The 22,628-nt window shown below is 37.7% G+C and overlaps 1 protein-coding gene across 6 annotated transcripts in view; it reads left to right on the forward strand.

Moving 5' to 3' along the window:
* The window catches only part of LOC120634989 (spectrin beta chain), a 143,044-nt gene that overhangs the window by 118,102 nt on the left and 2,314 nt on the right, over positions 1 to 22,628 (forward strand). For 5 of the 6 annotated variants that reach the window (XM_039905896.1, XM_039905892.1, XM_039905895.1 and 2 more), the window contains 20 exons: positions 706 to 880; positions 2,042 to 2,221; positions 3,373 to 3,497; positions 4,410 to 4,549; positions 4,835 to 4,983; positions 5,588 to 5,769; positions 6,260 to 6,421; positions 7,292 to 7,440; positions 7,604 to 7,790; positions 8,874 to 9,009; positions 9,614 to 9,790; positions 10,224 to 10,358; positions 10,917 to 11,022; positions 11,253 to 11,419; positions 12,289 to 12,515; positions 12,998 to 13,209; positions 13,832 to 13,907; positions 15,135 to 15,226; positions 15,929 to 16,357; positions 22,168 to 22,264. In XM_039905896.1, coding sequence (XP_039761830.1) covers positions 706 to 880; positions 2,042 to 2,221; positions 3,373 to 3,497; positions 4,410 to 4,549; positions 4,835 to 4,983; positions 5,588 to 5,769; positions 6,260 to 6,421; positions 7,292 to 7,440; positions 7,604 to 7,790; positions 8,874 to 9,009; positions 9,614 to 9,790; positions 10,224 to 10,358; positions 10,917 to 11,022; positions 11,253 to 11,419; positions 12,289 to 12,515; positions 12,998 to 13,209; positions 13,832 to 13,907; positions 15,135 to 15,226; positions 15,929 to 16,357; positions 22,168 to 22,264 — 3,303 coding nt within the window. The remainder of the gene's footprint in view (positions 1 to 705; positions 881 to 2,041; positions 2,222 to 3,372; positions 3,498 to 4,409; positions 4,550 to 4,834; positions 4,984 to 5,587; positions 5,770 to 6,259; positions 6,422 to 7,291; positions 7,441 to 7,603; positions 7,791 to 8,873; positions 9,010 to 9,613; positions 9,791 to 10,223; positions 10,359 to 10,916; positions 11,023 to 11,252; positions 11,420 to 12,288; positions 12,516 to 12,997; positions 13,210 to 13,831; positions 13,908 to 15,134; positions 15,227 to 15,928; positions 16,358 to 22,167; positions 22,265 to 22,628) is intronic. The other variant, XM_039905897.1, reaches the window with a different exon arrangement.

Raw genomic sequence — 22,628 nt, forward strand, 5'->3', positions numbered from 1 at the left:
GCCAACAATTAGGTTTACCCTCGCCTATTGATGTTTCACATAAAAAAAATGCAAAACATTACTCCGAAAAGTTAGAGATGCCCGGGATTAATTCGACCCCCCCGGAAGCCAGTGGCTGCATAGAGGGTATGCACAGGGTATGCAGATGCTATAAAATGAAGAAAATCTCCAGTGCCCGCGACGTCTTCTCAACCTTACTTGCACGCGGATACTTCCAATGAGTATACAAAGTAGTTCACTCGTTAAATTATCATTACACATATGACAGAGGTTCTCGTGTCGGCAGTGGCGTGCATAGAGGGTACGCACAGGGTATGCAGATGATATAAAATGAAGAAAATCTCCAGTGCCAGTTATAAAAAACTTAAGGATAGGCGTTGTAAGAGTTATAAAAAGACTACCGTTAAGTATTTATAACTCGTACTGGAGATTTTCTTCATTTTATATCATCTGCATACCCTGTGCGTACCCTCTATGCACGACACTGCCGGAAGGTTAGCCGAAGCTTGACCCACTACGCTATCACCGCACGGAGTCATCAACATTATAATCCCAGTACCGGCCCACTACACGGCACGGGTTTAGTCTAGGTCTGGGCTGGGCTAGGCTAGTTTAAGTGGGAACTGTCCACCACGCTGTGGCCACGTGCAGATTGCCACACCATGGTACCACCACACATTGTACATCTTTAATTATATTCCCCAGAGAGTCCACAATCAACGCAGTGTGCAACCGCGCGACTGCTCTCACTAGGCGAGGACACTTCGCCGGAAACGAACTGGAGGCTCGCTCTAGAGACTTGCGCCTCGCTCTACGGACACTTCTGGATAGAGCAACCGCGAGAACCGCGGCATTGAAGGAGCGCTGCGAACTTCTGCAGGTATGGCCTCAACAAACTATTTTCAAAAAAGAGCAACTCCAGATTCCGACGCTATGGTCTCAAACTTGCATTCCAGCAGCATCGTCTAACCACTTTATCAGCAATAGAGTTATACAAATGTGGTATGCCGTGGCATTAGATGTAGTGTCTGCAGTATCACTGAATCTGTTTAATAATAGACTGGACAAACATCAAAAAGACAAAGGGGACAAGAAATTATATAGACGCATCTGATATCCAGTGAACAGTGGTAAATATTAATTTTTGGAGGTGGGCGTGATCATGTGTATATATGTCTTAATAATAAACAAAGCTGCATCACACATCCAGGCCACCTCGTCAATGGTGGGTGCGGCTGCTACCAGTGCCGAGCAGGCCAAGAGGTGTAATTATGAAAACCTGGATAGCAGCTTCATTTTTGTGCCTTTTGGAGTAGACACTTTTGGACCGTGGGGTCCGGAGGCACGAGCCCTTTTCAAAGAATTATAGAAAAGGGTTATCGAGTCTACCGGTGATCCTGGAGCGGGCAGTGACCTTGGCCAACGAATTAGTTTGGCCATACAAAGAAGTACTGCTGCTAGCATCTTAGGAACTATGCCTCGCAGATTTTATTTAGTTTTAAATAGTTTATTTTAGGTTATATTTATAAAACAAATATTTTAAAGAATAAATAAAAACTTGTAAATAAATAAAGAAATAATACTTCAGAGGCATCTATCTATCTTTATATATATAAAAGAGATGTGTGGGTATGTACCGTATAGGCTCCGAAACGGCTGGACCGATTTCAATGAAACTTTCAGGGAATCTCCGAATTGACCTGGCGAGTAATCCTGTAAAGTTTGGTGACGATCGGAGCACCCCTATTTTCAAACTGTCAGCTTTTATTTACTATGATGATATTCTATTGTTGGGTGTACATGGGTGATGATAACGATCTTCACCCGCTCGAGAAGAGAATAGAAGAGAATGAATACGGAGAGAAATAAATGATTTAATATATTATGAGACATTAATTAAAAATTTAATGATGTAAGTTTATTGTTTAAATGAAATAAAGCAAAATCTAGCCCGGCGAAGCGGGCTGGGTACGCTAGTTGTAAATAAATGAAATGTCTCCCATACGTCCGTAAAGGAGTTTCACATTAATAATGCCCTCAGTTGCTGAACGAGATTTGGGAAGCGGAGGCCTGGCTTGCGGAAAGACGGGTGGCCTTGACTGGTGCGGAGGCAGGTCGCGACGAGGAGTCGGTGCTGGCCCTCATGAGGAGGTTGGAAGCTCAGCAGAGGGAGATGACCGCCTTCCTGCCAACGTTGACCAAACTTGACAAGGCGTTGCAGGTAACCCTTAAATTTTTTCTCCTAAAAATTATGTACGCCTAGTCATTAACTATACCAGGTTTATATACAACGCGACGTATAAATGAAAACCGAAATAATAATTCACAGGCTTTAGATTAAAATTATGTAGTGTCTCTGGCATTTATCTGTGAAACCTTAAATACACAAATAGTTTTTGAGTAAACTGCCATAGTTTGTCTGACAGAAATCAGATACAGCCCTAACGTCACATGCAAAATTAGAATCGTGTGACTCCAGTCACTTTATTAGGTACTATGCGCGTGTCGGTCTTTTATCTTTAACAGGGTTGTCATAAGTAAACACAGAATGTTTTGAACTCGTTTGTATGGATAAATAAATATGGTTTTTTTATTTAATATTTGTTATAAATATACTTATGCATTCTTCAATATTATTTCGCATTTCTGTTACACGTTGTATAAACTAGAGCAAGAAATTCAATTTAAACTGTAAATTTTATACACAAGTGTATAAAATTGAAATTAAGAAATAATAAGGTAATCTTTACAAGAAAATTTATCTCCTTACTTTCATATCATCATCACCATATCAACCGATCCCCCCACAAGGGATATAATTAACGTGCCCACCTGCTAAATCACTGGAACATGAGTTAGGGGAAGTTTATCCCCGTATATATTATTATTATTTATTTATTTATTTATACACATATATTATATGCACTTGTGGGCCAGTCAATCAATTAGTTTTTCTATTCCTTTGTTGTTTTTTTTTTGTTTTGTATCTTTTTTAGTAGCACTAGAGATATTTTTTTGCATTAATTTAATGCTAATAGCTATGACAGCTCATTTAAATTTTTGATAAGGTACTTTAGGTACCTGCAGTTAATATTATCTGTCATAGTAAGTGTTACTTGTATCTACATCGTATCGCCCTACTGCTCCCTACAATATTATGTGGATAGTGTTGTGGATTACATATAGACCCCATTTTTTCTTTTTGTTAAATTTAAGAGCTATTGTTGTAATATGTAATTGTTTTCTGTCTCAAATAAATAAAAAATTAAAAATAAAATAAAAACCTGCTATAAGACCCCACAGCAAACTTGGCCAGGATTTTTTTTCATTAAAATTTCTTTAGTAAAAAATGCGTCATAAATTCTGCCATAGGAGCGAGCATCTGAAGACGAGCAAGTGAGCAAGAAACTGGATGAGTTGAAGGTGTCGTACGAGGAGATGAAGTTGCTATCAGCCAAGCGACAGCAAAGACTTCAGCAGAGCTTGAAGTACTTCAAGTAAGTTATGACGACCTCCCTTGCTCAACGCTGTGAATCGAACTAGGACGTCCGTGGTTCGTTTCGGTAGAGGCAATCGGGGAATTTAAAATTTCTGAATTTTCTCTAGTCTGTATTGGATATTGGATAGAATCTTAACAATTATTCATTCTAAAGTCTTCATCTCCTGAGGATGCTCCGGTTTCAGAGCGAAACATTGAGGGTACATTGCCGAGGATCTGTTTTGTGTGGAGTATAAGGATTGAAGAAATTTTAAATTACACCATACAGATTCTCCTGCTTTTCGCGGAGTTTTGCAAATTAAGCTTAATTTTCTTAATTTTCATAATATCCTCTTATCTGGTCCGGTGGGAGGCTTTGGCCGTGGCTAGCTACCATGCTACCGACCAAGACACCAAGCGATTTAGTTCTTCGGTGCGATATCGCGCACCAACAGGGTAGCCCGCTACCATCTTAGATTGCATCATCGCTTAGCCCTTGACTGGCAATCTCACCTGGTGGTTCCTATCGCATTTCTTGCTAAGGATACTTCAGTCTCTTAAAATGTTGCGAGTTTATGTAGGGTTCCTAAGAACATATTTATAACGTTTTATCCAGGTTCGTCCAGGAACGTGTGCTTATGTAGGGTTTATAGGAACATGTTTATTACTTTTTATCCAGATTCGTCGAGGAATGCGTGTTTATGTAGGGTTTCTAAGAACACGTTTATTACTTTTTATCCAGGTTCATCCAGGAATGCGTTTTTATTTAGGGTTTCTTACAACACGTTTATTAGGTTCTATCCAGGTTCGTCCAGGTATGCGTGTTTATGTAGGGTTCCTAAGAACACGTTTATTAGGTTTTATCCAGGTTCGTCCAGGAATGCGTGTTTATGTAGCGTTCCTAAGAACACGTTTATTAATTTTTATCCAGGTTCGTCCAAGAATGCGAAGAGGTACAGGAATGGATCAGCGAGCAGATGGCAACGGCTGCCAGCGAGGAGTACGGGCTCGATGTTGAGCACGTGGAAACCTTACAGCAGGCCTTCGACAACTTCCTGACGCAATTGCATGGTAAATACAAAAAAAGGTCCCAGAACTCAGGTTCAAGGTCACATTTGAAGATTTGAAGATTTATTTTATACTAGAGGTCCGTTAAGAATTAAATCGCCGGAATGAGCCCGTAGACTTTGACAATTGAAAGTGTACACTGTCAATCCTTTTTTTTTAAACCTAAAATGTCGACTAACGTCGGATTTAGGCATTACCTTATTCGTTGTTAAAAATAAAAGGCGTTAGGGGCCTTAGATTTAGGGTCTACCTCATTATTTGAAGGTCAACTCATACAAACTTTTGCAGCTAACGAGGGACGCATCGAAGCAGTGTGCGAAGCGGGCCATGTGCTTCTAGAAGAGAACACTCCAGAAGCAGACAAAGTGAAGCAGAGAATAGAGGATATTCGCGGACTTTGGGACGACCTTAAGGAGCTGGCTATAGCGAGACAAGAGGTATGAGTTAGTCTTAAACAGAGTTACGTTTTTACGTACATTTGTACGCACAGTAATTCGGCCGCGTATAAGTAAAAAGATAGATTTATTCAGTTTCGGGCATTTTTTTGGAGCTTTTAAAGTGAAACTACTTTGGCATACATGATTTTATCGAAACTTTAACCGTTTACGTACGTACTCACGTAGCAGAAACTCTCAAAAGGAAAAAATCACCTCGATTTGAAACATTCTTCATTGGTGCTTTGCTCCTATTGGTCTTAGTGTGTTGATATATAGCCTAAATCCTTCCTCAATAAATGGGCTATCCGCACTGAAATATTTTTTCAAATCAGACCAGTATTTCCTGAAATCATCGCTTTCAAGAAAACAGACAAACTCTTCCACTTTAATCTCTTTAGATTTATGATATGTCTTGAAAAGATAGTGGTCACTGGCAGTGGGAGGAAAGAGACCTCGATCGGTCGGATCAAATCCGCCTACAGGTTGCTAAAAGCCGAGTCAGATGGCACAAAATCGTCCGAAAGGTTGTTATTGAAAGGTGTCACGACCCTCAGCAATGAGGAACACAGGAGGATATGCAATGTATGATTGGTTTTCCTACTAGGCATTGGCAGGCGCGCGTCAAGTCCACGAGTTCGACAGATCCGCTGAGGAGACCCTCGCGTGGGTGGCCGAGAAGGAGGCAGCATTACAATTGCTGAGGGCTCTGCATCAGTTGAGAGCCTTGAGAGCTGATCTCCACGCTATAAGGGACCAGCATCAGCATCTCACGCAAGAAGCGGAAAGGTAAGCCTCACGTCTTAGGATCAGGAATAATTTTTCGAGGAATGGTGCAAAAATTACATCAGGAATCACCCTGTAAAAATATGAAATCTAAAGAAACATATTTATTTTTCCACACAAACGTTTTCAAAACATTCTAAGTGTTTACTTATGACAACCCTATTGAAGATAAAAGACCAACACGCGCATAGTACCTACGCCACGCGACGCGTAACTAATCAAGTGACAGGAGTCGCTTGATTTTAATTTTGCATGTGATATTAGTGAGCTGATTTCTTGCACTAAAAACTATGGCAGTGGTTTACACAAAAACCATTAGCATTTCGGTTTCACAGATAAGTCTCAGAGACAGTAAATAATGTGTTTCATTTCCGCGTTACATATTTCCAAAATATATTTACTCATAGGCTGATAGGCATAGTGGTCCCTTGCGTCGTCAACTATCACTATAAATAAAAGTTTCAAGGTTATTTGACGAAATCCTCTTTTACAGATTGGGCGGAGCCTTCCCAGACGCGAAGGAACACGTTCTGGCGAAACTAGAAGACGTTACGGATTCACTAGCTGCCCTAGAAGAACGAGCGGCGCACAACGAACATCAGCTCGAGTTGGCAGACCAGTTGCAAGCCTACTTCGACAAGTACCAAGAGCTTACGTGAGTATTAGGGTTTTGTATTGTTGCCGTACGATTGTACATTTGTTAAAAACATCTCGATACGGAAAAAAAAACATATTTGACTCTGCCGCTATTACGCTTTTATCATGTTATAAAACCATATACAGAAGTTTTATCACATGATAAAAGCGTATACTCGTTAATAGTTTAATCAGTTATTAAAACACAATAACACTGTAACAGTATCAAGCCCACAGTCTATTCTGAAGTGGAATTCATACCGAATGGGACCGAAATTATATAATATTGATGCTGCATCACAATGCTGACCATTTTACTTTTGGGGCTTACGACCTTACCTTTTTGAACTGAAAGGTTCAATATGGGTTCAGATCAGTTTCAACCATCTAAAGAATTCTCAATTGTTGAATGGCGTCAGGCGTGCGTCCGATTGTGAAAAATATGCCACAAGTACCAACTCCAAGTGGATAAATTTAATAAAAAACATTTTTTACGTCCAGGTAGGTAGGAAGAAGTCTGGCCATCTTTTCTCTCATAAGAATCTGATTTCTGAACCGATAATAGAGTCACTGCTATAAGCAGACAGACTTGACATTGACTCTGCCTACTTGTCATCAATCCAAGGTCACCGACTGGAGGACATCGTGTTTGACTGCCTTATGGACGTTTTAATCTTATAGATGCTATAATATGATAATAATAGACGCCCTGGTCAAGATGACAACACAAAACAAGATATTGCTGCTTAGAATAATTAAAAAAAAACAATCAAAAGCGTTGTTCTATTGTTATCGTCCGCGTGAACATCGATATACACAATGATTTTCTTGGACTTTATACATTCTATAGTGATTACTCAATATTTATGTAATTTATTTTCTCTACCAGGGCCTGGACAAACGAGACCCTCGCAAGGGTTACAGCGCCAGACCTTAGCGCAGATGTGGCGGCGGCAGAACGATTGGTGGCGAGACATAGAGACATCGCTGCTGAGATGGATGCCAAAGATGAGAGCTTCCAGACATTCTATGCTGATGGTAAGATTTTTATTATCTTTAAATGTTACTATTTTATTCTGTCATGAAACTTGATTCTTGAATAAGTGCTAACTTTCATCTTCAACAAAAATTACGTCATCACCTCATCAACTATATTAATTATGGTATTGAAAACAAATTGTGTATCTTTAATTTGTTTCAGGGGAAAAACTGGTCCGCGAAGGTCACTTCATGTCTCAGGAAGTGGAAACTCGTATTTCCACATTAAAATCGCGTCGCGGAACTTTAGACGGCGTGTGGAAGGCGCGCGCACGCATCTACGAACACCACCTGGACGCATTGCTGTTCCTGAGAGACGCAGACGCCCTTGACCAATGGATCACCAGCAGGTCAGTGCCTTATCTCTTAGACTCATCTCGGCCCAGGAAGCTATCTCAGCAAACAGGATGTGTGATGGCTGATGCACGGAAATATTGTGTTTGCTTCTTCATTGTCATCATCAATTCAACTAATTGACGTTCACTGCTGGACATAGGTGTAGTTCAACAATCCACGGTCCTGGGCAGCTTGCCTCTAGCGGCTCCCAGCGACTCGCCTGATGTCGTCTGTCCACTTCGTTGGGGGCCGACCTACGCTGCGTTTACCGGTGCGGAGTCGCCATTCCAGCACCTTAAGACCCCAACGTCCATCGGTTTTCTGAGCTATGTGTCCTGCCTTTTGCCACTTCTGCTTCGTGACAAGCTGAGCTATGTCGGTAACTCTAGTTCTTCTACGGATCTCCTCATTTCTGATTTGATCATGTAGAGATACTCCTAGCATAGCTCTTTCCATTGCCCGCTGTGTGACTCTGAGCCTTCTTATGAGGCCACGCCGGTAAGCGACCACGTTTTGGATCCGTAAGTCATCATACGCACTGTTCGAAGACTTTTGTCTACAGGCAATGAGGGATTTTAGACGAGAAGATGTCACGAAGTTTCCCTAACGCTGCCCATCCTGCTCCAGTTGGATTCGGCGGTTCACCTCTTTCTCAAAATTGGACCTACCTTTTGCGTTTTAAACTACGATTATTACAGTTATAATGCACGGACCGTGAATTTTGGAACAAGAGACTTATGTCCAGCATAGGACTTCGATCGGTTAAAGTGTTGATGATGATGATGATTGCACGAAAGTGATGATAGCCAAGTGGTTAAGGCTTTTCGGAGTAATGTGCTTTTTTAATTTGAGTAATTTTTTAAATTACTCAAATCACTTGTTTAATGGTCAAGGTAAACTTCGTGATGAAAACTGAATGCCTGAGAGTTCTCCATAACGTTCACAAAAGTGTGTGAAGCCTAGTGGACGCCTTAAACCTTCTCATTCTGTTAGTAGAACCGGGTCATGTAGTGGATGAGCATATTGTTTATAGTTTTTATTAAATCCAAAACGTGCATAAAGTAGGCTTCAGAATTAAAATGACCTTGAACTTCCAGAGTACCGTTGGTACGCGATGGCAAATACGGCGAGAGCTTGCCGCAGACTGAAGAGCTGATCAACCGGCACCGCGACCTCGAGGAGACCATAGACGCGCAGAAGGAGAAGTTCCTCGCCCTCAGGAGAATTACCCTGGTGAGTACAAGAAACATGCTATAAAAGATACCACCAATGTCTTCGGACCTCAAATCCACTGCAGAAACCCATAGATCCGTAGAACTAGACTATTTGCTCACTCTCGGGCAAACTACCCTGGTGAGTACAAGAAAAATGCTTTAGAAACTGGCCACCAATGTCTTCGATTATCCACCCTCAGCAGAAACCCATAGACACGTAAAAGGAGAAGTTTCTCGCTCCCAGGAAACAACAGAAACTTATTAGCAATGATCAAAGACTCGCAAAAGGACCAGTTCAAGCCAGCTATCTATTTGTAAGATTTCGCTAAGATCGGTTATAGCTGCGTAGCCGTGTAAGGTAAGGTTTATTAATTAAACATTGCTCAGGTGCTTTTCCGGGATAATAAGTATCCTTTGTCGAGCTCTAGGATGCAAGCTATATATGTACCAAATTTCATCATGATCGGTGCAGTGTTTAAGCCGAACAAGGTTAAAAAAATTAACTTACTAAATTTCAAGTTTAAAGTATTACTATGGATTTTAGTGTAGGTAAAAAGCCACGTGTATAAAGTCTGTAAATAAAATAAGAAACTGTCGCTTTAATTCATCGTAACTTTATCCAGATTGAGAAGTCATTCAAAGAGCAGAGGGACGAAGAAGAAGCGGCGCGCAGAAGGCACGCAGAGCGTCAAGAGGTTGAACGACTCCAACAAGTTAAGAGGAGAGAAATGGAGAGGATAACAGAAGAGAGAAGACGGGAAACTGAATTCCAGGATCAGCAGCAAATGCAGGGAATGCAGGTAGGTTCTTCTTTAATTATTCTAGTAATTGAACAAGCTATTCCAGCTTAGCGTCCCTTTGAGTCCCTCTTTCCCGAGGAAAAGAACAGGGAATGCCAAATTTTTATGCTTTTCTTAATGGAATTTTTTTGTTTGTTGTTATTTTATATATTTTTTCACCCAAAACGAGGAGTATCCCAAAAAATACTTTTTTGTGTGTGAAGTGAGAGTGAGAAAAATTCCTGGAATATCCATGACTTACCTGTAAAGAAGAAGGATTGTCTAACCATTTTTGAATTTTGGCACTTATTGTCACCTTTTGTTCTTTGTCTTCTATTTTTTTTACTGTACTTTCTCCGGCGCCACAGTTCGTCCTTGAAAAGTTCGCAAGTGAAAAGCCCTGCCTTAGCTCAACGGGCTTACAAAGAAGGCTCATTATCGTTTTCTCTTCCAGGTGGAACGCCAGCTCAGCACAGGTGGAGTCAGCAGTATAGCAACCGCACCTTCTGAGGAGAACCTTAGTCCAGCTCCGCAGTTCGAGCGTCTTCCCAAGTCTGAACCCAACGTCAAACGTGCCGAGAGTATGAGCGTAAGTGTATAAAACTGTTCTTACCTAACGTAGCTATAGTCCGATGTGGCTAATAGCGAATATTGAATTCTGCGCATTGAAAGGCACGAAAATTCAAATTCTAAATTGAAACTAAAAAATTTGTAGTTATATTTTTATAATCAATCATCTTATATGATGTTAGATACCAATATGTCAGATACCGAGTTCAAATTCAGAATTTCAATTTCAAATTCAAATGTAGAATTCAAATTCAAAATCAATTTATTTCAAGAAGACCTATAGAACTAATAAAATCACTTTTAAACGTAAATTATTGTATGTTTGTAGTGACTTTACCATCGGTTAGGAAGGTAGATTCTACCAATAAGAAACCGGCATAAAACTCAGTAGTTGCCCGTTTTTAACATTATCATTTTTAAAATTATCATTCTCTCTTGCGAAAGATGATAATTGATGATTAAGAAATTCATCAACTGTATAGTACACTCGCTGTTATAAATGTGGTTGTTGAAGAACTAATAAGGTTTGTTTAGGAGTATATTTCTTATAACTTTTTATCATTCGTAAATATTCCAGGTGGTGAAGACGCCCAAACGTACACCGTCGTTCACGACGCGACGCCGCACGCAAAGCTTCCGAAGACACAGACGTCCTGACGAACTCCCGCCTGTTGAAATTGAAGGTACTTCCATAATTTAATAACCTATTTTTTCTTATCTCACCGTGAAACTCCCATCAAAAGACCTATGTCCAGCAGTGGATGTCTATCGGTTTATATGATGATGACAACCTAATCTTGATGTGTTTGCTACACAGAATTATAGCCTTTTCAAAAAAATTTCGTTACTGAGAATCTTTGACGACGCTTGATTAACAATTATTAATGATAATAAATAATAACTTGGTACCCAGGCTACCTGGAACGCAAGCAGGAGGCCGGGTGCGGTGGAAAGCGTGCGACCGTGCGTTCGTGGCGTGCGTACTACTCCGTACTGTGCGGTCAGTTACTGTGCTTCTTCCGGGATGAGCAGGACTTCGCCAGTTCCAAGGCTGCCGCGCCTCCGGTCGCCATATTGAACGTGAGTGCATCTTTTATTTTCAACCGGTAAAAGGTTTATGTAGGAATAATTAAAGACATGACTTGTAGTAGGACGAAAAAAATATAAATATATTTTATGTTTGTTACTGCTGTCATTATAACCCGCAATATAATCTTCGACTTAAGACTTCGTTAGCGTTTTTGTTTTGACAGTTTATTTGAGAGATGTGTGTCTAATCCATTTAGGTGTAACGCTACAGATATTTTTAAGTTGAATAATCTTGTAAAAACAATTGGATGTAGTTTTTAAAAGTAACTTTTTCCATTATTTTTATCTCTAAAAATAATTGTCTTGCTTAGATGTAGTCGTAAAATTTTATAAACTCGCGGCAACTGCTAAATTAAATGTCCGATTGAAATGATGGCATGGTGTTTGTAACAAGTTGAATTTTGAACATATTGACTTTTACCACATTTAATTTTATACTTTTATATTGCGCTTGATCATGTTTACCTTCAACATATTGCCCTTAAAATTAACTTTTTAACATGTTGACCTTTAACGTGCTGGCTTTTGAACATGCTGGCTTCTTAACACGCTGTCTTTTTAACATGTTGACGTTTAACATTTTGCGTTTTTAACATGTTGACTTTTAATATATTGACTTTTAACAAGTAACATTTAACATGCTGACTTTTAACATGTTGACGTTTAACATTTTGACTTTTAACATGTTGACGTTTAACATATTGTCTTTTAATATTTTGACGTTTAACATTTGGTGTATTTAACAAGTTGACCTTTAACGTGTTGACTTTTTAACATGTTGAAGTTTAACATTTTGTATTTTTAACATGCTGGGTTTAACATGTTGTGTTTTAACATGTGGACTTTATAACACGTCTTAGGCGCGCTGCGAGCCCGCGGGCGACTACACGAAGCGCGCGCACGTGTTCCGGCTGGCGGGCGCGGACGGCGCAGAGTACCTGTTCGCGTGCGCGTCGCGTGCTCTGATGGCCGACTGGGTGGCCAAGCTGCGCTTCCACGCCGCCTTGCCGCCGCAGCTGCAGCTCACGCCGTACAGCGCGCCGGCGCCCGGCGACTCGCCCAACGCGGACATCCGCCGCCGGCTGCAGTATGCTTCCCTATTTTTAACCCCCAATGTAAAAACTGTGTGTATGTGTGTGTGTGTGTGTGCGTGTGTGTGCGTGTATTAGTGTATGTTTATGTGAGTGCGAGCGTGCGAACTTGCGTGTGTGTGTGAGAAAAGAGAGATATAGAGATAGACAGAGAGAGAGTATTAGGTTGTGAGTGTGTTGGTAATGTGAGAGGTTGTAGTATGTGTCTTAATGAGAGTGTCAGTGAGGGTGTGTGTGAGTGTGTAAGTGAGTGTATGTACGAGTGTTTGTGTGTGTGTGTGTATGTGTGTGTGTGTGTGTGTCTGTTTGGCTAATTACTTGGCCATGGTTTGCCAGTTCTAGGATCACCGGAATGAATATGAATATGAATCTATGAATGTATGTACGACTGTCTGAATGTAAAAATGTCAATTTGACAATTTTATACTAACTGACTTTTCATATTGAACAAAAACTGATACATCCGTAACTACACCAGGAACGCTTCGTCGTCATCGTCGGCCGCGTCGTCACCTGAGCCCCAACGCAGAACGCGGACTCAGGCTGAGATCCTCCAAGAGCACCGCAATAGCCAACGTGCCTCCGCCACTCCGGACAGAACCAGCCGCGTGTCCGCTAGCTCTGAAAGGAACAGCCAGATCGGCTCTTCACCCGAGAAGAGCCAGCGAACGTCCGCAGAAAGGCATATCGGTGAGTTCAGAAAATTTTACAGCCTATTTACGTAACCAAAAGCAGAATTAAATATATTAGTATGTATGTGAGGAAACCAGCATGCCTGAGAGTTCTACATAATGTTCTCAAAGGTTTGTGGAGCCCACCGATCCGCACTGGGCCAGCGTGGTGGACTACGGCCTTAACCCCTTCTCACTGGGGCAGGAGACCCGTAATCTATAGTGGGCCAGTAAAAGGTTGATGTGATGATGAAGATCATGGAATTCCGCCTGTTTCTATCCAATCTTTAATTTCTGCACAAAAAAGATATAGTTTTGATTAATAAGACACATCATAGATTTGACCGCCGATTGGCGCAGTGCAGCAGTCTTTCTGAGTCCAAGGCCGTGGGCCGATTCCCACAACTGGAAAATGTTAGTGTGATGAACATGACTGTTTTTCAGTTTTTGGGTGTTTATATGTATATTATGAGTATTTATGTACATTATGCATTAAAAAATATTTATCAGCTATCTTAGTACCCATAACACAAGCTACGCTTACTTTGGGGCCGGATGGCGATGTGTGTATTGTCGTAGTATATTTATTTATAGTACAGTTTTTCAAAATAAGTCATCATGCCATGCGTATTCCTTTCTAGAATCTTCTGTACTGCCTTCCCTACCGCCGAGACAGCCCCAGCCGGTTTCAGACGACGGCGCCGACGTACTACTTAGGTAAGAGCAAAAAATAAACTACCTTTCTTAACGTTCAGTTATAAGTCTTGCATCGGTAACAAACGTTTTGAAATCCTCAGGGGAAGCTTTCCGGGATAAAAAGACCTTTTTCCTCTTTTTTTATATGGAAGCGCAATTATAGTGAATGTAGAAAAATTAAGTTGGTGGTGTTTATGTACAATGTAATTCATTTATTCATAAGACACACCAGCAATTTTAACAACAATAAACTGTGAGATGGTGATAACAAAAAAAAATTACCCGGCTAAGTTTTTTGTGGGCTCTTCTTAGACCAGGGCGCGTTTTGAACCCTCGTAGCTTTAGTTTTAAGTTTGCGAACGAAGTTATCACCATCCCGTTACAGTTATGTAAACATATATGTGTGAACGCTTCATAAGTGCCTCTGATAGGCCAACATGAATAAAGAAATTTTGAATTTGAACGCGGGCAATAGCTTATTGGTTTATACGTGGGGGATTCCCCTTTTTAAAAGTTTTATAGCGTGATAGGCTACGGCCAAAACCTTCCTCATGCTGAGAGAAGACTCGTGCCCGGTAGAGATGGGCTTAAACGTTAAAAATTAATAATACTGCTAAATGCTAATGCTAATAATAAATAACACTTAAAATTAGCAGTTATTTTTAGCAACTGTTAAATTTATCACAGACAGATTGTTACATAATTAATTCTCATTTCCTTCATACTTTTATTGTAGTAGTAATGAAGATCAGTCTTTATTTAACACTAATTAAATATAACTTTTTCAATTTCAACAATCAGCAGTAAGTTAAATCAACTCGACTAAATAACAATCTGTCTGACTGAACAGTGAACAGAAAATTAACAGTTTGCACTTTGCAGTTGCTAAGTTGAAAACAATTTAATAGAGAGAGACGGAACGAACATCATTGTCATCGCGTCCTTTCCTTTCCTTTGTTTCGCCGTCCTGCGCTGCGGCCTGCAGTAGTGGGATAAAGGGAGACAAATATATATACGTCCGTGTCACCGCGCAGAATACATGTACACTGCTCCACTGCCATTATTTTTATCTGTGTTCGTAAGAGTTGTGACTTGTGACTAATAGATTTAACAACTATCTCAGAATGTATTTAACATGTGTTAACACTAAAAAGCAGCGTTAATTTAGCTTATTAATTTTAGACCCATCTCTAGTGCCCGGTAATGGGACGGTAACAGGTCGATAATATTGATGATAAATGTTTCCAGAAATTCGGAGCAAACATCCCACACGTGGGGTCGATCAAGGTTTTCTAACGGGAGGGACATCAACGCCGAGTTTATCTCATCTCAGAGGGAAGGTAAGATGACGATGCCAATTCACTTTCACTTATACATATCGTTACCGGATTATTTTATTTCACTTACACACCCTATGTGTACCAGATGCAAAAAATCAAAAGTCGGGAGAAAAGAGTAACTCCATTGAGAAATCCTAATATTTTATACTTATAGATAGGGTTACCAGATTATTTTATTCCACTTTTACAAAAGGTTACCAGATGCAAAAATCAAAAGTCCGGAGAAAAACTACATTGAAAAATCCCAACATTTTTTACGGATACATAGTGTTACCAGAATATTTTAATTCACTTACACATAGGGTTGCCAGTTGCAAAAATGCAAAAGTCCGGAGAAAAGAAAAACTCCATTGAAAAACCTTAACATTTTATGTAAGGCAAGGTAAGGCAAGCAAACAAAAAAGACTTTCAATAAAATATTCTAGAAAATATTTAATTTTTGCAAGCTTCTTGTGACGTCTGATATAGTTTATTGTGTCGTCCATTTTGTTTTATTCATGTTTATTTTAATACTATTTTGTCTATGGTACTCATAAAAGTTAAAAAAATATATACAATTTCTTTCGAATTAATTATAGTGTAACAAGATGAATTAACTTGATTTTGAATTCTTTATTTAACTTTATTTTGGTATATAAGTGATTTTAGGTTATGTTTGTTTAAAAAATGTTATCTAATAAGAATTAACTAATATGAAAACAGACAGCGCAAGTCCACCGCTACCTTTAATGGGCCCACCGGATTGTCCCCCGACTATACCCGAACGCGCCCCCATCATACCAGACAGGGGCCCCAACATACCAGAAAGGGGTCCCAATATACCAGACAGGAACCTCAATATGCCGGAAAGGGGGCCGAATGTACTCGACAGGGGTTCAAATGTGCATGAGAGAATTGACAGAAGCAACAATAATGACAGAGGTTCGTCAGAAAGGTCCTTGAACGACAGGGGTGAGAAATCTGTCACTGCGCTGGTGAACAGCTACCAACAGAGGATGTCGAGGAGTTACCATGAGAAGGTGGATCCGAGGAGTTCCGCAGCTGCCGCTGGCTGGCAGGGCTATGAGCGGCAGAACAATAACTGGCAGGGTGTCGAAAGTTCGTCGCATTTCTACACCGCCAGTGACCTTGGTCAGTTGATGTCGAGTTTTTAGTTAAGTAGTTAATTCTTGACCAGTGGCGTAGAGTTTTAGCGAGCTTTTTTAAAACACGTTTAATAAATCTTGGTTACTGTACGATTGATGAATTTCTTAACGACAAGGCTGCTTGGAAGCAAGCTCCGCTCTCATCTCTTACAAGATAGAAAATTTATTATAAATATATTTTTTCATTGTAAACTGTAAAATGATGTTGAAAAAGTGCAATCTGCTAAGTTTCTTGCCGGCCCTTCTCGGAGTCTGCCTTCCGAACCCGTGGTAGAGTCACTACAAACAGACTGACTTGACGTTTCAGAAGTGATTATAAACTGGGCCTACTTGAAATAAATGAATTTTGAATTTTGGAGCTTTGTTTATTACACTACAAGGTAGCCAAAATTTGCTTGCTCGCAATCGAAGACTAGTTTTCGCAAATCAAAACTATCTTTTTCACATCAAACCATTACCGGCCAACTACAGTGCACGGGTCTCCTCCCACAATGAGAAGGGGTTAAGGCCCACCACGCTGGCCCAGTGCGGATTGGTGCTCTCAGGCATGCAAGTTTCCTCACGATGTTTTCGTCCACCGTTGAAGCTAGTGATATTATAATTACTTAAAACGCACATAACTCAGAAAGGTTATAGGTGCTTGTTGGGATTCGAACTCGGTCCCCGAAAGTCGAGCTCCTACGCAATGCGCTATCACCGATTCAAATTAAACTATACGGTCAAATAAAATTGGATCGGTTGGTTTATAGGCGATGCTTTTCTACTTATCCAGTGCTTGCTCCATCAATTTTTACTATTAAAAACCGATTATGGGTTAGATACGATACGCTAACGATAAGTTAGCGTGGCGGATTTATGCTCCAAAACCCTCTATGAGAGAAGAGATATGTGCAATTATACAATAAATAATATTGATAGGTGTATTGGTACAATTGGCAAAGAACTTTATTTGTTTGTCTTATAGTTATCCATAAATTATATAGTTCTATCTAGTTAGTTTAAGTGGCCCTGCCGTACTAACAAGACTAAAACAATAAATAAAATAATAAACAAACAAATAAAATAATAAACAAACAAATAAAATAATAAACAAACAAATAATAAACAAACAAATAATAAACAAACAAATAATAAACAAACAAATAAAATAATAAACAAACAAATAAAATAATAAACAAACAAATAAAATAATAAACAAACAAATAATAAACAAACAAATAATAAACAAACAAATAAAATAATAAACAAACAAATAAAATAATAAACAAATAAATAAAATACTAAATAAATAAATAAAATACTAAATAAATAAATAAAATACTAAATAAATAAATAGTCCAGATATAGTTTAATTTGTTGCTCACAACGATGCCAACATTAATTATTGACATATCTTTCTTGATACACGAACATATTGGATGGACTTCTACTCTACTCTACGCCACTGGTTACCATAGTTTTTTTTTTTTATTTTACCAAGAAAAAAAAATTACACTGCCTTGCACGAAATTTGGACAATAGTTTAGTAAGAGTTTACGTAGACTTTGGTAATCGGACATTATGTTTTATTATGTAGTTTATGTTATGGTTGATGGATAAAGGTGCTCTCAAATAGGTGTGATACGAATAACAATATTTAGAAAATAATATGTTACTTTTCAATCAAACGTATTTCTCCATGAATTCTCGCTTATTATTGAGTTATTATTTTTAAATCATCTGTCATAATAATTATGAATTCATGCCTTAATCGAGGAAATAAATAATTACTCATTTGTTTTTATTTATTTGTTATAATATTAAACTTTTTGTCTGACCGAATGAATTACTTAGGTGGAATGTTATTCGCAACTTTTTGAGAGAGACCTGCTTTTTTAGCTTGACGTGTAAACGGAAGAACTGCAAATCAACAGCTTAGCGTAGCGTTTGACAAGAAGACCTGCAGACCCATTCTGTATGTCAGTTGTCACCAAAAATAGTTGGTCACTGTGGAAAGTTGCCACTAAATAAACCAGTTTAATCATTGCATTCTTTTAACCTAAAAAGCGATAACAGTATTGAAAAATAAGCAGTCGAATCGTATGCGTAAAAATATTTGGTATGGATTAACTGCATTTTGCAGTTGACTTGCAGTTCAAATGCAGTCTTATGTAAATATACACCTTTTTTTTGGACATAAGTGTACTATATTTAGTGAATTTTCATTGTCTATCCCACGCTGCTAAGGGAATAGCCACCTTCTATACGTACTGCATAAGGTTCAATGTACGTAAATAAATTATATATTATTAGTTTTTTTTTTGCTCATTTTATTTATTGTTGATATAATATTTTGTTTTATATTCTGTTATAGGGCTGCCAACTGTTTACAAAATCATTGATCAAAATTATAAAGAATAAAAAAACTTACTTTAGTTATGAACTATTTTTAAATTAACACATATATTTATTTTATAAACACAAATATTGAATAGGGCTTTTTTGTCACTTGCTCGTCCGGGATAGTACTGCCAAGAAACATTGCTGTGTTTCGGTCTAAAGGGTTAACACCTTTACACCTTAACAGCTTTGTAGGGCGTTTTCCATGCGTACCCTGTAAAGCGTTGCTCTGTTTAAACCCGTTTTTCCACTTACCATTAGGTGGCCCATCTTCTCGGTTCTTCAATTGTTACAATCTTTATTACACCACTACAAAGTTAGGGAAATAAAAGTACATTAGAAGCACGAATATTTAAGTAATTAAATAAATGAAAAATAAATATACTACGACAATACACACATCGCCATCTAGCCCCAAAGTAAGAGTAGCTTGTGTTATGGGTACTAAGATGACTGACGAATATTTTTATGAATAACTAGCTGTCCCGGCGAACTTCATACCGCCAAACTATTTTTTTTTATGAATACTATATTTTAATACTTTTTATCCTATTCCGGACTAAGAATAATCCAAAAAATCAAATATCATTAAAATTGGTCCAGCCGTTCTCGAGTTATAAATGGTGTAACTAACACAACTTTCTTTTATATATATAGATATACATAATACAGTCAAAATCTGTTATAACGACATCGAAGGGACTACTCATATTTAGTCGTTAAAACCGATAGTTGTAACAACCGGTGACAGATATGAATAGGAAAGACAATACATGTATGTAATACGAGATTTTTCTTTGATATTGATTTGTTTTCTTTGCGACATACCTATTACAATTTTCACAGTTAACTCATCAATATGTTTTAGTGCGTCTTGTGTAAAGATAAGTAACAAACAGACTTAAGAGAAATGACGAAGCGGGTCTTGAGGCTAGGGCATGCACGTGCTTTGTTTCTAAGAATTATAAAAGACCCTAAACTTTGTTTACTTTTACGATAATAGCCATTGACCATTATACTGTGCCAGATGTGGATACTGTTACCTATTCAAATTGTTTACAATACAGCTGAACCGGTCGTTCAACAGATATAATTTTCCGAAAACACTAACCAAATGTGGTCGCTTAATGTGGTATGTCGTAGTAAACAATGTCGTGAAAACCAATGTTTTCCGGTAAGGCGGTCAAATAGTATTCAGCCAGGACCTTTGATTTTGGTCAATTTAACCGGTATGTTGTTCTAAACGATGTCGCCATAAACGGTTTTGACTGTACTTATAATATACAGATAAACACCCAGACACTGAAAAACATTCATGTTCATCACACAAACATGTTCCAGTTGTGGGAATCGAACCCACAGCCATGGACTCATAAAACAAGGTCGCTGCCCACTGCGCCAGACGGCCGTCAAATTAAATTAAAGTATGGAAATGATATTAAAATCGTATTTTCTATCATTCAATAATTTTAAAAAACGTTGGCATCCTTACATTGTTTGTGTTATAACAAATATTTAGTGCATGTGAATAAAATTTTCTTGTTAGTTTTATTATGGTAACGTAGCTTGTAGAAAAATTTGTATTATTTAGTCAATGGTGCTAATTCTGTTGTGTAACATGCGCCATTAAAAAATTTAAAAAAAAAAAACTTGTTTATTATAAATAAAAAATACATTATTGTTTAAATTTCTAATTAAATTACATTACGCTAATCTTAATTATGGAAGAATTTTATAATTAATATTTAAAGTAATTGAAACAGTGACAAACAGATTTATAAATGTATTTTGGTTATTTAGATATTTTTTGTGTTATTACAACAAAATCGGCACCGTTATTTAGTTCTATATTTTTTTCTTTGGTTTATGGTTTAAATTGTTCATATTTAGTTTATATCCATAAGTTTTGTGTGTTATAGCTTTCGCTTTGTATCTTCTATTGTATATGTTTGTATTTAATTGTGTGCATATTTGGAGGGGGTTTTATATGTCTTTTTGTAGCTTTTATTTGTAGTTATAATATTATTAGTATTATATATTTACATATATAAACATAGTCTATTTTTTCATACTTCTTATAATGTAAACAATATTTAAAAATATTTTTTGTAAAAAATATTTTTGTTACTTTTTAGTTCAAACTAGTTTTGTTCAAACTTTTAGTTTTTTCGAACTGTTTTTGAAAACCAAATTAAATACACTTTATTTTACACCAAATTAAAAAAACAAGCATTAAAAAAATACATAATTAAAATAAAGAAGAAAAGAACACAATTAAAATTAAGAAGAAAAATCTCTGTGTATTGTGTCGTGTTGTTCTTTTATTTAATTATTTTCGCGCAGTTGCTTTGTTTTATATTTAAAACTTTCATTACAAAAACATACTAAAAATGTTGTTTACATAATATGCAATGTATGTTTTGTCTTATAAAAAATGAGAGTGAGAGAACGCTCGGGTTAGCAGATATAAATGTATTTTTTTGGTTTTGTCTTTTTATGCCAGCGAAACTATTTTTGATAAAATAGAGTGCAACCTTTATGTAACAAATCGGAAGAAAACGAGTAAGTTTCGGTTATATTAAGGTTAAATAGATCTAAAAACTAAAATTTGTTAAAAGGAGGTGAAAAAAATAGTTTTATTCATCTCAACATTGTTTTGATAATTAATTGACAAATTTTCGTTGCACTTTTGTTGATATTTGAAAATACCTTTTAATATAAAAATGTATTCGCATAAAATAAATTTTTAAATTGACTCTTAAGCACAATTCGACGGAATTGCTAAGAATTTTTAAATGTTATGATAAGGTTGCACTGTAAAGAGTTATTAGAACAGTTTCATGAGTATTACCCACTTTTTTTATGGGCCTATTAAACGCTTATTCGTGGTAAATTAAAGTTGGTTGTGTTAAAAAAAACCGGCTTCTATACACAGTGACTTTTTATCGATTGGAGTTCAATTTCAATTTTTTTTATTTGCTGATTGAGTTACATAGTTGGTGGGCACAATAGTATTTTAGTGCTACAATCGCGATCGATTGGCGTGCAATTTTGATTTCTTTAAAATGCTCATTCAATAAAATTCTTATCAAGTATTTAATCAATAATAAGAAGTTACACACTATATTAGTTATAAAAAATTACAATACAAATTCAGTACCCATTAAAGTATTTTATTTCTGCTGCATGAAATGACCGCAATTGGTTGAATTGATTGAATTGAAACCGCTGCCGCACCGCACTGGGGACGCTTGACATAGGGTGCTTCTTGTACACCAAACTATTCTTTTTTTTTTTTATTTGTTCTAATAAGTAGTAGACATTAGACAGAATAGCTATCTGGTGTACGACGAAAAAAAGTCACTGTGTATATTTTAAGTTTCCAAAAAAAAAACCAATTATTTTTAATGTGTACAGCTTACGGCGGCGGCACCGGTTCCGCTAGCAACACCCGCCCCGCCTCAGTGGCCGGCAGTGGCGGGTCACCTGCTCTCGATCAAAGACCTGCGTCTAGGTAAGATTTTATGTTTCCTTAGTTTTCTGGCTTTCGGAAAAACGATATTCCATTATAACAGGTTAAATTTACGTTTATTTTTTTTGACGTTTCAAAAGTGCTTATATTAGGCCTACTTGAAATAAATGAATTTTGAATTTTGAATTTTTTTAATTTTTTTAGAGCACATTTTCTAATTTAGTTTGACTATATGAAACTTGTTCTCTCCTCGTCGTCCTAAAAATTCTCACCGGGGATTCCCCCAAAACTTTTTTTGGTTAAAATGCCTATATATTTTGTTCATTTATGATTACCTATGCTCATGTTGAAGCTTCAATTTCTGGTTCAATAATTTTAGCTGCTATTATACCAAAATTAAGGGGGT

Source organism: Pararge aegeria, chromosome 26 (genome assembly GCF_905163445.1).
Source record: "Pararge aegeria chromosome 26, ilParAegt1.1, whole genome shotgun sequence".
NCBI lineage: Eukaryota > Metazoa > Arthropoda > Insecta > Lepidoptera > Nymphalidae > Pararge > Pararge aegeria.